General features: G+C 36.3%; 1 protein-coding gene across 1 annotated transcript in view; it reads right to left on the bottom strand.

The window, feature by feature from the left end:
* Positions 1-16,133, bottom strand: part of DDX10 (DEAD-box helicase 10) — a 394,465-nt gene that overhangs the window by 117,046 nt on the left and 261,286 nt on the right. The window contains 2 exon segments of the mRNA XM_079101583.1: positions 3,012-3,173; positions 5,812-5,933. Coding sequence (XP_078957709.1) covers positions 3,012-3,173; positions 5,812-5,933 — 284 coding nt within the window.

Genomic DNA, 16,133 nt, shown 5'->3' with positions numbered 1-16,133 from the left:
TATTATTCATTACAAAAAAAATTAAAATAAAGATACAGATTTTGAACAGTGCCAATATATCCACAGTTAACAATAATCTATTTATAATCTTTCTAAGGGGCCTCATATTTTAACAGATCACCTTCATAATTGAAAGTGTGTAACACAAGGACAATTAGCCCATTTGACACTAACTTTCTAAAAGTTTCAGAAACAATATTCTACAAACTAGAAATAGTATAATTTCCACAAATGCGAGAGAAAAGAAAGGAAGGGGAAGGAGGAATAATCTTACTTTATGTATATTCTTCATATTTCTCTTACCACTGACTATAACTTAGAAATAATATAATGGTAAAACATTCTTGTGCCCTATTTGTCCCAAGGTAAGTACTCTAAGTAGAATATAAGCCAAAACATGGCAAGTTGCTGATGGTCGTAGTATTTCCAAAGATTTTAACAACTTGTTAACACCAAATTTCAATTTAATTTCAAAGGAATTTCAATCAAATTTCAAAGGAAGCAATGTAAGAAATGTTTCTCTCAATAACAAAAATATCTGAAAACTACAACCATGACATTGTCAGTTGATTTGTTCTCCACATTTCTCTCCCTCAAACAATGTTTAACATCTACTTTTTCCTTTTTCACTAAATGCTATTGTGAAATTGAATCAAATTGTCAAGAAGCTATAATTATTGCTCTCTTAAAAAAAAAAAAAGTGTTCTGGTCCATTAAAGAGTGATAAGGTCAAAAAAGAGTGAAAAACTACAAGAATCTCTCTTCAGATGCTGCTAAAAAGGTCCATATCCAAAGAGTTCAGAGGTTCTTAACACAGAATCTAGTATTATGGCAGTGATTCTCAGGTATGATACTGTGCTATGCTGAAATCGCTGTCTCAAAAGCATGCTACATAAACTTATTTTAAAATGTAAATCTGCCTTAATTAATTGATTAATCTAGTGAAATGATCACTTTTAGGGAATTAAGTAGTATGTATGACAGGGCAATAATATGCATGACCACAATCGAGAATAATAGAAACTGCCAAGTTTAAGGCTACCAAGAACATGCCTATTCAGAAGTATTCCCTCTTAAAAGATTTCCACTGTTTTTTAATACAGTGAATTTAATTTTATATTTATTATCAAGTAATTGATATGGAAAAAAATTTAGTTGAATTTAATTGAATCTGGAAATAACAGCAATGTCCCTCAATGGGTAAGTGGTGAAACAAACCTTGGTAAATCCAAACAATGGAATACTACTCAGTATTATAAGAAATAAAGTGTTGATTCACACTCCTTGAACAATTCTGAAGGAAAAAATGTCAAACGATAAAAGTCAATCCCTAAAGGCTATGTATTGGGACTAAGGATGTAGCTCAGTAGTACAGCAAATGCTAGCAACATAAGGCCCTATGTTTGAGACCCAGCACTGGGGGGATAAAGTACAAAAGGCTATATACTGTATAGTTTCATACACAGAACATTCTGTGGTGACAAAATTGTAGAAATGGAGAACATGAGATCTCTCTATATTACTTTCTACAACTACATATGGAATAAGAATTATCTCAAAATAAAAATTTTAATACAGTCAGGTGTCACTATATGGTTTCACTATGGTGCAGACATTATAGATACACTCACACAAACGGAGATGGCTATAACATCACTACCCAAAGCAATCTTGTTGGGGGCTGTGCCATGTTGATCACATCAGCAGCGAAGAGGTTAATTGACATAAGCACACTCAGGTGATTTTATCGTCCACACACACAATGTATGCGCATGTGTTCTCGAGCACTAATTGCCTGCTCGAAGCGTCTTGCCTAATCTTTGCGTAAGAGGCGTGGCCCTGCTCTCCGCCTCCTGGAGGTGATATAAGCATAGGCTGAGCGAGACAGACACAGCAGCCATTAGCAGAAAAGCAGTAGAAGACACACATGGAAGCAGCTAGGACACATGCACGGCAGCAGCCAGAGGGAAAAACACGCGGCAGCAGCTAGTAGGGAAAAGTGGCGGCAGCAGCCAGAAGAAAGAACACAGCAGCTAGTAGGGACACACAGCAGCCATCAGCAGAAAAGCAGTAGAAGAAGACACACCATGGAAGCAGAAGACACACGTGCGACAGCAGCTAGTAGGGACACACAGCAGCTAGCAAAAGAAATGGCAAGAAGAAAGAAAAGCGGCGGAAGGCAGATCGCAGAACGGAGAACTGAGACGCATCACTAAACCACCTTAGGTAGACACACCCTTAGTTCACAGGATGCAGGATGCACCAGTAAGAAATAGCAGACCTTAAGTGAGGCATAGCAAGTCTCTCTTCCTCTAAGCTCTAAGCAAACCCTGTCCTCCTCTCAAGGTCTCTCTTAAGCAAAGTTTCTTTCTCTCTGATAAGCAGAGTCTCTCTCTCTCTCTCTCCTCTCAAAGCAAGTAAACCTCATTTCCTCTATCCTCTATAAACAAACAAGCAAGAAAGCAGTGCACTAAAGAAAGATAGAAGTGCCTCAGTTTCCACTCCACCACCCATAAGACCCGTGCAAGTTGTTGCTGCAAGCGGTGACAAATATCCACGGATTTTGGAACCGCAAAGAGCCAGCAACAAATCTTATGGAACCACTGTAATATGTGATCCATTATTGACTGAAACATTATAGAACTGGGGATGCGTAGAGCACTTAACTCATATGTGCAAGGCTCATCATTTCCTCAGCACTATTTAAAAAAAAAAGGAAAAAGAAAGAAAAAGAAACAATGTTATGTTATTTGGGGTGTGACTATAATTTAAAAACCCACTAATATTATATGAGTCACCTTGAACCAAAAGCAGACTTATATGACACAAAGAGAAGTCAGTACTACAAAGACTCCCCCAATAGAAGCACCAAAGGAACAGATAAAATAAGATAACCACAGGGAAAAAAGCATCAGAAAACAACAAAGAAAGCCATATCATTTTTTCCTGAATACTTATATTTAATGACATAATAAATTTCACTCAGTATTAATTCAAAATGGAATGCTTACCCGATGCTTTGCCTTAATTTTCTTCCTATATTCTTCTTTGTCAAATTTGTCCTCTTCCTGAAGCCTTTCCTTTGCTTTATTTAAGTTGATACCACCAGTGTCATCGTCTTCCTCAGTATCATTCATGGTAGATTTCTGCATCTGTGGCCACTGCTGAACCAACTACAGATAAGAAAAGATAAGCATGGAATGGAAAACAGGGAATATTCAAAGAAACCCTTTGCTTTTGTGTAACGACTTTAAAAGAGACATATACTCATTTATTGCCTTTTAACTGCATTTCTTAAACTTTCCCACAAAGTTCATAATTGAAGTAAGCAAGTCCCGCTGCCAAAGGCCCAGTGAGGGTAAAGTAATGCTGCCATATCCAGTAAGAACATGATAAAAGGAAAATTTTACAAAGTATTTGGAGAAGGGAGGAGCAAATAGACATGTTTCTTAATAGTGTTCCTAATATCTTATTCTCCATACAACTCAGGTAAAAATTATCTGCGTAGAGTAGGACCTGAGCTGACCGATATGTACCTCCCTTAGGCACCTGAACCTCTATATCTTATCACACTGTACTGGTTTAATTTCTTGTTTCTCTTACTAGAATTAATTTCCTTGAGGACAGTTGTACCCCAGTACAGTATGGGGTACATACCAAACATTTGCTCAAAATTGATCAACAAATCACATGTCAGCTAACTTTACACATAAGCAATGAAATACATGTAAAGGAGAAAATTCATTTGGATTTCATGAACTGTTCACAGTCACATGATTCTATATGCATAATTTATGGACAGGAACAAGTTGACAGGCAGGGTACTAATCTAAGAGCTGGGAGTCCTTGTTGAATGTCTTGACTTTCACTAGCCTACTGCATAATAATGAATAAATTAATCAATCACTCCAGAAGTTTGTATCTTTGAAAAAAAAAAAAAGCCATTACTCAAAAATTTCTAGGTCCAACATAAAAATATAAAACTCAACAATTTAGACAAAAATGATTCTCTTATTTGATAAATGATTGCCACAAGGATTTGAGTAGGTGTCAAATAAATAGACTGAGGTTACAAACCAAGCATTGGAAAGATTAATTAGCATGCAGACACCCAAAAATTGGAGGCACACACCTCACAGAACCTCATGCATCCTTGACTCCTCTCACTCTTGTAGCCACCACAGGTATTCTTGAGGTGAGATACCTACAGTCTCAACTTCTGGCAACCAAAGGGGGTGACGAACACTACTGAATGACAGGCAATACTAGCAGTTACTGAGCCTAAAGCTGCCATGAGAGGGATCACTTGTCACAAGAACACCATCAATTATTCAGACTCCTCATCCCAATTTGTATTAAAGAAGATGTGTGTGCCCTTCTATGGGCTACACTAAAAGCACACTTTTAGAGTTCTAGATCAGAAGTTTCAGTGTGGTAGATAACCACAAACAGCTCCTATTTAGCAATAGACATACACTGAAACATTTTACAGTAAAGATTTATATTTATCTTGAAGCTAATTGGTGTAATCTGTGCACATAAACCAAGTAGCACACTAAGGAACCTCATTACCATAACAATACTCTTTTTATTTTACAGTGACCACCAGATGTAATAGGTCTACATTCTAGTTTAGCCTGCTTCTCAGATGTTAATCTTGGTTTAGTAATTTGGGAAAATTAATTATCAAATAGTCTCTTGCACTTCCAGCAACTTTGAGTCACAATGTATTGTGTTATTTTTCATCTGATTCATATATCCCAAAATAACATTCACATCTTTAGTAATTTCAAAACAAAAAGAAAACACTGGATATAGACTGCTTAAGCAGCATTTATATTAGTGATGATAAAATATATGATATGATACTTTAGTCAATATGAAAAGCTGTTATTTTATTGGAATAATAAATGACTCATTCAACAAATTGTTCTGAGGGTTTAATTCATGTTAGGCACTGTTATAGCTACTGGGGACTGAAAGTGAACAAAGTGAACAAAATAAATGCCTTTTTTCACATTCATTTTTCCTGCACAGAAAGTGGAAAAGAAATTGACAACAATCAAACAAATAGACTGAGGTTATAAACCAAGCACTGTGAAGAAAAGTAAGAAAAGATGAAATAAGATCATGATGGGTATAAGTTGCTGTGTGGTCAGGAAAACTTGCAGGCTGGTGAGAATGAGGTCACTGGAAATATTCAGAAGAACCTCCTATACTGTTAACTGCTTAGGTTAAGTCACTCGATGTTCTGGATCTGTTCCATCATTTAAAAACAAAATAATCATTATGCAACATGATGACCTTCCTGTACAAAGCTGGGGGTCATAATCCCTTCCCTAAGATGTAACTATTTATTTAAAATCAGGCCACAGTGAAGTTGAGATAAAGGCATGTGTGTGTCTCAGATTCCTTAAAGAGAGAGAATTCCTCCTGTAGCCAGCCAAGCAAGAACGTACAAGAACAGCATTTAAAGTGAAAGAAACTCTGGCAAGGCAAGTAACTGCTACAATTTTTACAGTTGTTCCCATACAACAATTTGATGACAGCCATGATGAGAAAATCTTATAAAATCAGAATTCAGAAAGTTCCAAACCATTTTTGTGTCAGTATCACCAAGAAGTATCTCAGTTTACTGCCAGGAAGTCATCCTTGTCCAGAGCTGTAGAGCTGATCAAATACCTGCAGTAGTAGCTAAAGGAACTGACAATGTATGTAAAAACATTGGCTTTTTCCAGAAGTAGTCATCAGAAGGGTCAAACTTTTTAATATTTGCAATGTGTCTCAGAAAAGAAGCTTTCAGACTCTTACCTCCCCTTCATCAGTAAATGTTATTTTCTTATTCACTTTAAAATTTCTCTTCATTACTTTTTTTGCTTCTGCAACTTTAGTTACTTTTTTCTTGACACCAGATTTGGAAGGTTCTTTCTTCTATAAGATAAACAACAACAACAACAGAAAAAAAAAAAAAAAGACAATTAGGGAAAAGACTGCTTTTTAATTTAACTCTGGCAATTACTTTGCAATACTGCTTGCTATTGTTGGCGATGAGAAGCACAAAAAACACTTAACAGAAATAAATTTATTAGACTTATTAACTAATGACTCCCCCAATGCTAAAAGGATTTAAATATGAATTTGATAGGTATTAGACATAAATAAATTTAACATTTTCTTCTATTGCTAGCACCAGGCTATCTGAAAATGTTGAAGCACCAGAAACCACATGACAATGTAATAAATGGACATATAAGATATAGCTGTCTCTCCTAGATAAAAATTACAAAATATATTTTTAAATTCCCAAGCACAAACTTAAATTTCTTGGCTAGGAAAATGTATATTTGGAAAACAAAATGATTAATGCACTGTTTGCAACTCGACATTCTTCCACCAATTATAGTAACTTTCCTGCCCAGGAAAACATCTGTAACAACTGGGCGATGCCAGAAGGTGAAACAAAAAACTACTAAACAAGATAGACTGATCAGGACCCAGCTAATGTCCTAAAACCTCCATAGAAAGGTATTAAAAATTCAGTCATTGCTGAATAATGCTAAGTGGAAGAGATCACAGCATAGTCTGCTTGTGATGAGAAGATAACAAGAAGCAACCTGCATCTCAGGAGGATTTTTATTCATCTCCTTGAAAAGTTCTCATTAGTGGTGTTTAGTTAACACAGCTTCCACTAAACTGGTAGACAGAATGAGTTGAAGTCACTGGTACAGTGGTTAAGAAAACGGATTAAGTATGACTACACAAATGGTATACCTTTACTTCATGTACAGAGAAACAAGATGTATCCCATTTGTGTACAATAAAAATAAATTTAAAAAAATGAATTTGCACTCAAGCTGTACTACTTACTAGGTGTGTTGGGAGAACTAGGTAGTAGATGTAAAACATAAAAAGAAGTGTTCAATAAATTTAAAATATCGTCATCACATATTGATTTTATGTTGCATGAAGAGAATGTGCCAACTGGATAGGCCCTTACTTCACAAAATAACAGACCCTAAGCTTTCTAGTTTTTAATTCCATACCATAGGGAACCACTCAAGGAAAAGTAAAAAGGGTCTGATCTAGAGAATCAAAAATTATCAGAAGCTCTGAAAAGACATAGACAAGTTACAACCCATTATGCTATGGTAATACATATGCATAAAAAACAATTCATTTAATAGATATTGATAATGATGCATAGATCAAATGCTTAAAAATAAAATGCCATAAAATTATAAACAACTTACTAAAATAGAGGTTTGTGAAAACTTCATAATGTATTCTATTTTTAGATAATGAAGTTTGTTAGAAAATCAGTCAGTGCATCTGCAATGATAGTATAAGTACAATAAAGTTGTTTTGGCACCCTGGTTCTCTTATGTATTACTAACAACACTGTCTTTGTATTCCTGATTCTTAGTGCATGAAAGCTATAGCATTTAATCACAACTTATTTATTTCTCAGACAATAATCAACTTATATTTAATAAGCTACTAACATCTTCAATCCATTTAAATTTTATAAAACACAATAGCCCATTCCTACAGACAGAAGAAGAAAGTCTTAGAGTAATGATACCAAAAACTGTCAGAATAGAATTAACATCACTCAGAGAAACAATGCTTCAGAAGGAAACTTTAGAGAAAGGGTCTAGCTGCAGGGCTTCAAAGAAGTCCATGAAATCAATGAAATTGTGTGACAACATTTGGAGATATGTGTATCTTTGTCTTTTTATGGTTTATCTTGATTTCTTTTTTTTAAGTTTTTTTATTATTTTTATTTAGCTTTTAACTTTTTACAGACTGCTTTTTGATTCGTTGTACACAAATGGGGTACATAATTTCATCTCTATGGTTGCACACAATGTAGATTTCATACCATTTGTGTAATCGTACATCTGCATAGGGTAATGATGTCTGTCTCATTCCACCATTTTTCATACCCCCCTCCCTTTCATTTCCTTCTACTTATTCTAAAGTTCCCCCATTATTCTCTCTTCCACACCCCCACCCCCATTATATATCATCCTCCACTTATCAGGGAAAACATTTGGCCTTTGGTTTTTTGGGCTTGGCTTATTTCAACTTAGCATGATATTCTCCAATTCCATCCACTTATTTGCAAATGCCATAATATTATTCTTCTTTATGGCTGAATAGTATTCCATTGTGTATATATACCAGAGTTTCTTTATCCATTCATCTGTTGAAGGGAATCTAGGTTGGTTCCACAATCTAGCTATTGTGAACTGAGCTGCTATAAACATTAATGTGGCTGTGTTACTGCAGTTTGCTGATTTTAGGTCCTTTGGGTATAAACTGAGGAGTGGGATAACTGGGTTACCTTGATTTCTAAAAGGGATTTGTACCTCCCCCACCCCTGGAAAAAAATATTATTTTAAAAATTTAGGTAAATCACTGAAAAAAAGCAACACAACTGCCATATACATGAGAACAGACTTAATATACTTTCCTGATAGGCTGTGGTTTTTATCTGAAACTGTAAAATTATTCACTTATTCAAATATACACTGTATGTCAACTACACACAAGACATCTGTTATCCTTTTGTCACTGACAAAAATAGGAGATAATCAACTTATAAAGGAAAAAGATTTATTTTGGCTCACAGGTTTAGAAAAACATTTCAGATCATGATGGGCTGACCCTGTTGCTTTGAGCAAGGCAGCACAGGGTGGGAATGTGGGAGCACAGGGCAAAGCTAAACTACTTATCTTCCCCCACCCCCCACCCCCACACCAAACAAACAAATCTGCTTGTCACTTTTGCCAGGAAACAAAAGAGAAGAACAGGATGAGGCTAGGGTGCCACTATCTCCTCAAAGAGTATGCCTCCAATGACTTCAATGCCTCCCATGAGGTCCCACCTCTTAAAGGTTCCATGGCCTCCCAACAGCAGCTCCACTGCACCAAGACTTTACCACACAGACATTTGGGAAACACCTAAGATCCAAACTACAGCACCACTGCAGAACAAACTGGGGACCCAGCAGGATAAGATCAGTGGGCTGTTAACACTCTTGGATCCTAAATTTATCCTTGGAAAAGAATATTAAGCAAAAATAAAAATTTTAAAAATAAATAAACTAATCACAAATGTAATCTTTTTCATTCAAGCATGACAGAACAGCTATTCAAAAGCCTTATTTTTCTATACATCATCTATATTCTTTGTTCATGTTTCTAATGAATCCGTGGTATTTTATTTATCAATTTGTAATGTCACTTCATAAAGATGATTCAATATTTCCTCTGTGCCATCAGTCACCTTTGCCATAAGGACATTTTAAAAATTCTTTTTAATTTTTAATTTTTATGAAATTAATTTTAAATTGCAATCAATTTAAATCATTTTAAAATGGTCTCTTGGTTTGTGTCACGTTTTATACTTTTCGAACTAACAGATTTTTTTTATATTAATTTACCTTTTTAAAAAGCAGGAAACCCCACTTTGGTAGTTTCAACAATGCTTCCTAGACAGTAGTCAGTGTTAATTGATATTTGGCATTTCTATTTGTTAAGACATAAAAACTATAAAAGTATACTTATTGTTAGACAGGAGTTACATTATAACTACAAAACTGTATTATAAGAATAAAATTTGAAGCAACCAAGAAGTATAATAAAACATTTTCAGACAAAGACATTAAACATCAAAATGTCATGTTTGTTTCAATTTCCAATTCTTCCACAACATGTATCCTAGCCCTTATAAACTAAAAGCTAAACAGAAAATGTAAAATATGAAACTGATAAAGATTCAAATCATCTTTAAGATACAGTGTTAGCCATAGGAAGTTGCTGTTCAAATAATTTAGAAAATAAAAAGAACCACCACCAGTGCCAAACAGTGGCTTGAAAATATCTAAAGCACAATCAATGAAAAACAACCACCTTATTAATGCTAAGCATTATCAATAGGTATTACAGAAGAGAAAATAAAGGGTTTTTTTTTTTTTTTTAAATGGTATTTTAGGGAAAAGCAACCCCATCAGAGAAATCAGTATTAGAATTAAACTGAAAGACAAACCAATGAAATTAGATTTTATGTCTCAAGTGATTCCTTACAATTCAAGTTTTAAAGGCATTAGCACAAAATGCCTGTAAGCAGAGAAATCACCTGAGAGCGGGAATAACAACATAGCACCTATTCTTTAAAATCAATGTTAGAAGATATGAATAATCTTATTCAAAAAGGCAAAGAAAAAAAGGAAGAAATCAGACATTATTAATCATAGAATTTTAGATATGAAAACAATATTTTGGAAATAAATGAAGAAACGATTAAGACCAAGAGATTCGAAATGATTTGCTCAGTCATATCACAAGCCCAGAAAAGAAGCACAGCCCCAAATTGTTTCATATAACACTTTTATACATTATTACCAAAATACATTTTCTGTGATTTTCTAAAATATTAACAGAATAAAAATCAAAGTTAACAAACTATAAATTTTCTCATCAATGAAAAGCAATAAATTTTATTCTATAAGTACATAATGATTTAAAACATATTCCAAATTACCTTTTTACATAACTGAGGATTCACTGCTTCCATCATAGATGTTACCATGAAGTCATTATGGAATTTTAAAAAATATTTCTTCAAAATATGGAATCAACACAAGTCTTAAGTCAAACATGATTGTAGAGCTTACTTTACCTCAATTTCCACTAATGTGGTGCTCACTCTTCCAACCACTGCCCATTCCTCTAAGTTGGGAACAACACGGGAGTAAGAATTATCTTAAAATCAGGACAAAAACGGTGAATGCTTCTGCTTGTTCCCAGATGAAGAAGGTAGGGCATATATTAATAAGGACTACTTCATGGAGGACTACATAGAAAAGCAAACAATAAAATCAGAGAATTCTTGAAAAATTTCAATTTTTTGTTTGTTTTTCATGGTGCCAGTGATTGAACCCAGAACCTCACCCATGCAAGGCAGTGCTCTACCACTGAGACACACCCTTAGCCCTTGACTGATTATATAATTTGGAGGATAGGATTCTTTCATAACTTTTTCCCACAATGCATAATTATTTCATGGCAAACAACCCTGATGCTTCTCAGTTCTCTAATAGGAAGTAAACGCAATTTTAGAAAATAAATATTTGTTTTAGGAGTATCTTTAATGTTAGAAAGTATATTAGCAGCATGCAATAATTACATCGTAAGTTCTCAAGCGGAGGCAGTCTATTGCAAGGACCTTCTTTGTTGCCAGTTATCATAGGCTGTTTTAAGTTAGAAAACTGAATAGCAACACTGGAATACTGTAGAAATGCACTTTGCTCAGTAATACTTCAGTTGTTGCAATATGTGATTACCCATTTGGTTGTTACAGAAAAATTCTTAACTATAATTGATGGTTGTTGCCATAATACTACATTGCCTGTATTTCTACCTCTAGTAATGGGCTTTATGTTCTAGATTTTAATATCCCTGAGCCTGGGCAAGTGCACAGGTTTTTTTTTTAAAGAAACATGGTCTACATGCACAAATCTGATCAGTTTTGAGAGATCGTTAATGCCCATGAAGTGCTTTTTGTGGGTGTGAAACAAATGGTGAGAATTTGTATTGGTTCCTCGTATTATATTATTGAAATTAAGTCTACTTAATTTACCAAGTCATGTTCATGCCCTGATTTTATATAAACATTGTGATACTTGATGTAAAAAAAAAAAAAAGAAAAGAAAATAAATATGGGATAAGTTACTCATTCATGAATCTCCTAATGGTTTACTCTTGAAGGAGATTACCATCAGATAAATAATATTGGGCAACTCTACATAAGACTTTAAGATATGATCCTTACTACCACAAAGACTACCATGTGTTACTGATTGAAAAGGTTAACACTATCAAATTATTACTCTGCTGGAAAAGGGAGAGAAGGAGTGAGAGAAGATGGGGGGGGAGGAGAGGGGAAAGGGAGAGAGGAAGTGAATCATTTCGTGAGATTTTTTTCCCAGATCACTTCACCTGAAATATCAGGCTTGCCTTTGTAACCACACTGCACCTACTCATATTTAATTTACATGTAAGGCTTCCAAATCACCAAACTGATCTTTGAGAAAAATTTGCAGAAAATCAATCATCCTATGGAAAGCAGTCATAAAGCCTAAAAGCCTCCTCATTTTACAGGGGAGGGGAAAACTACCATTGAGCTACTAGTTTACAACCATTCATAGCTTTTAAGAGGATAAATATACTGAATCTTTTGTGATGGTGTAAAATTTTGTGCTCACAATGCATGTGCTACATAGAGTTTAAAGAATACCAGGGGCGATCCAAGATGGCAGACTAGAGGGTGACTGCATCTCCAGTCGCTCCAGAACCCAGGATTCAAGAAGGGAGGCATTGAGAGACTCAGACTAAAATAGAGCCACGGGGTGAGACTCCCCCCCCGGTGAAGCTTGGCCCGGTACATAGGCCCGTATTGGAGCGGCTTATTAGAATAGGGCAGGGCAACTAGAGTCCCCCCAGGCAGCCCTGTGCACTGCGGTGGTGGGCTCCTCCCACAGGGCCAGATTCTCCAGCTTCTCGGAGCAGGAACCCAGTGACAGCCTTTCTGCACAGGACCAGCTCCAAGTCCCTGAGCCAGCATGCAGCGAGCTCCAGTCCACAGGTTGCTTCAAGGACCAGGACAGGGCAGCCAGGGACTTCCCCAAACAGCCCGGTCCCTCCAGCGGGAAGCGCCTTTCTAGGCTAGCTTCTCGGAGCAGACAGCCCAGTGAGAGCCTTTCTACACAGAGCCAGCCACAAGTCCCCAAGCCAGTGGAGACCTCCGACCTGCAAGCAGCCTCTGGGAGTAGAGCAGGGCAGCCAGAGACCTCTCCAGGAGGACCTGCCCCCTCTGGCCGCAGGCTTTTTCCACGGGGTGATCCAAGATGGCGGACTAGAGGGTGACTGCATCTCCAGTCGCTCCAGAACCCAGGAATCAAGAAGGGGAAGCATTGAGAGACTCGGACTAAATAGAACCACGGGGTGAGTCTCCCAAAACCTGTGAAGAGCGGCCCAGGCAGCAGGCCCGATTAGGGCGGCTAATTAGAGTCGGGCAGGGCAGCTAGAGTCTTCTCCAGGCAACCCTGGGTACTCCAGCGGTGGGCTCCTCCCACACGGCCAGCTTCTCGGAGCATCCCCCACTGAGAGCCTTTCCACACAGAGCCAGCCCCAAGCCCTGGAACCAGGAGCGGGCTAGGGGCAGCTTTCTTCAGAAGCACTGCATTATCAAGTTACTCCAAACTTCAGGCTACTGAAGGCTGGGAGGTGATACACTGCAAATCTACAGGGACATTATAAACCAACACAGGAAATCTACAATGTCACAAAGTCCCACTGCCATCTGACCAATATGAGAAAACAAAGGGAGAAAATGTCCCAAACAAACCTAGATACTATCTCAATAAAACCCAATGACAGCACAGCAGAAGAAATGTCAGAAAGGGAGTTCAGAATGTACATAATTAAAAACAGGGAAGCAAACGAGGAGATGAAAGAGCAAATGCAGGCACTGAAGGAGGAGATGAAAGAGCAAATGCAGGCATTAAATGATCGCACCAATCACAGTTAAAAGAGCAAATACGGGGAGCAAGAGATCAATTCAATAAAGAGTTAGAGATACTGAAAAAACAAACAAAATCCTTGAAATGAAGGAAACAGGAACCGTGTTAGAAACTCCATAGAAAGCATAACCAATCGGATAGAACACCTGGAAGACAGAACCTCAGACATGGAGGACAAAATATTTAATCTTGAAAACAAAGCTGACCAAACAGAAAAGATGGTAAGAAAACATGAACAGAATCTACAAGAACTGTGGGATATCATGAAAAGGCCAAATTTAATAATTATTGGGATTCAGGAAGGCTTAGAGAAACAAACCAAAGAATGAACAATCTATTCAATAAAATAATATCAGAAAATTTCCCAAATCTGATGAATGAAATGGAAAACCAAGTACAAGAGGCTTATAGGACGCCAAATATACAAAATTACAATAGACCCACACCAAGGCACATGATTATGAGGAAAATACCTAACATACAAAATAAAGACAGGATTTTAAAGGCTGTGAGAGAAAAGAATCAAATTACATTCAGGGGGAAACCAATAAGAATATCAGCAGATTTTCAATCCAGATCCTAAAAACTAGAAGGGCCTGGAACAACATTTACCAAGCCGTGAAAGAAAATGGATGCCAACCAAGAATCTTATACCCAACAAAACTTACTTTCAGATTTGACAACGAAATAAGATCCTTCCATGATAAACAAAAGCTAAAGGAATATACAAAAAGAAAGCCGGCATTATAGAACATTCTCAGCAAAATATTCCATAGGAAGAGAAGAAAAACAACGATGCAAATCAGCAACGGGAGGAACTAGCCTAAAGGAATAGCCAATTAAAGGAGAAACCAAATCATGTCAAAAAACGAAAATGAGTCAAATGACTGGGAATACAAATCATATCACAATAATAACCCTGAATGTTAATGGCCTGAACTCATCAATCAAAAGACACAGACTGGCAGATTGGATTAAAAAGAAAAATCCAACAATATGCTGCCTGCAAGACACTCATCTCATAGAAAAAGATACCCATAGACTAAAGGTGAAGGATGGGAAAAAACATACCATGCACACGGACACAGCAAAAAAGCTGGAGTATCCATCCTCATTTCAGATAATGTGGACTTCAAGCCAAACTAGTCAAAAGGGATAAAGAAGGACATTACATACTGCTTAAGGGAAGCATAAATCAGCAAGACATAACAATCATAAATATCTATGGCCCAAACATTGGCTCATCCATGTACGTCAAACAAATCCTTCTCAATTCCAGAAATCAAATAGACCATAACACAATAATACTAGTGATTTTAACACACCTCTCTCACCGCTGGATAGATCGTCCAAACAAAAATTGAATAAAAAACCATAGATCTCAATAACACAATCAACAATTTAGACTTAACTGACTTATATAGAATATACCATCCAACCAAGAGCGAATACACTTTCTTCTCAGCAGCACATGGATCCTTCTCTAAAATAGACCATGTTTTATGCCACAAAGCTACTGTTAGCAAATACAAGAAGATAGAGACACTACCATGTACTCTATCAGATCATGATGGATTGAAATTAGAAATAAATGACAGAATTAAAAAAAACTTCTCCAATACCTGGAGACTAAATACACGATTATATGATGAATGGATAACAGAAGACATCAGGAGGGAAATTAAAAAATTCTTAGAAGGAAATGAGAACAAAGACTCATCATATCAAAACCTCAGGGACACTATGAAAGCAGTACTTAGAGGAAGATTTATTTCATGGAGCGCATTCAACAAAAGAAGTAGAAATCAACTAATAAACGACCTAACACTACAGCTCAAAGCCCTAGAAAAAAAGCAGACCAACACCAAAAGTAGTAGAAGACAGGAAATAGTTAAAATCAGAGCCAAAATCAATGAAATTGAAACAAAAGAAACAATCAGAAAAATTAACAAAATAAATAGTTGGTTCTTTGAAAAAATAAATAAAATTGATAAACCCTTAGCACACAACAGAGAAAGAGGGAGAAAACTCAAATTACTAAAATTCAGAAAGAACAAGGAAATATCACAACAGACACGAGTGAAATACAAAACATAAAGCTATTTTGAAAATCTATATTCCAACAAAACAGAAAACCTCGAAGACATTAACAAGTTTCTAGAGACATATGAATTAACTAAACTGAACAAGGAGGACATACACAACTTAAATAAATCAATTTCAAGCAACGAAATAGAAGAGGTCATCAAAAGCCTACCAACAAAGAAAACTCCGGGACCAGATGGGTTCTCAGACGAGTTCTACCAAACCTTTAAAGAAGAGCTCATTCCAATACTCCTCAAGTATTCCATGAAAGAAAGAGGAGGGAACACTCCCAAACTCATTCTATGAAGCCAATATCACCCTGATACCTAAACCAGACAGAGTCACTTCAAGGAAAGAAAATTTCAGACCAATATCCTTAATGAACATCGACGCAAAAATTCTCAACAAAATTTTAGCAAATCGCATACAAAATTTATTAAAAAGATAGTGCACCACGATC

Source organism: Sciurus vulgaris (genome assembly GCF_902686455.1).
Source record: "Sciurus vulgaris genome assembly, chromosome: 11".
Classification (NCBI taxonomy): domain Eukaryota; kingdom Metazoa; phylum Chordata; class Mammalia; order Rodentia; family Sciuridae; genus Sciurus; species Sciurus vulgaris.
The sequence above is the reverse complement of the archived record's forward strand: the minus strand, read 5'-3'. Positions and strand labels throughout refer to the sequence as shown.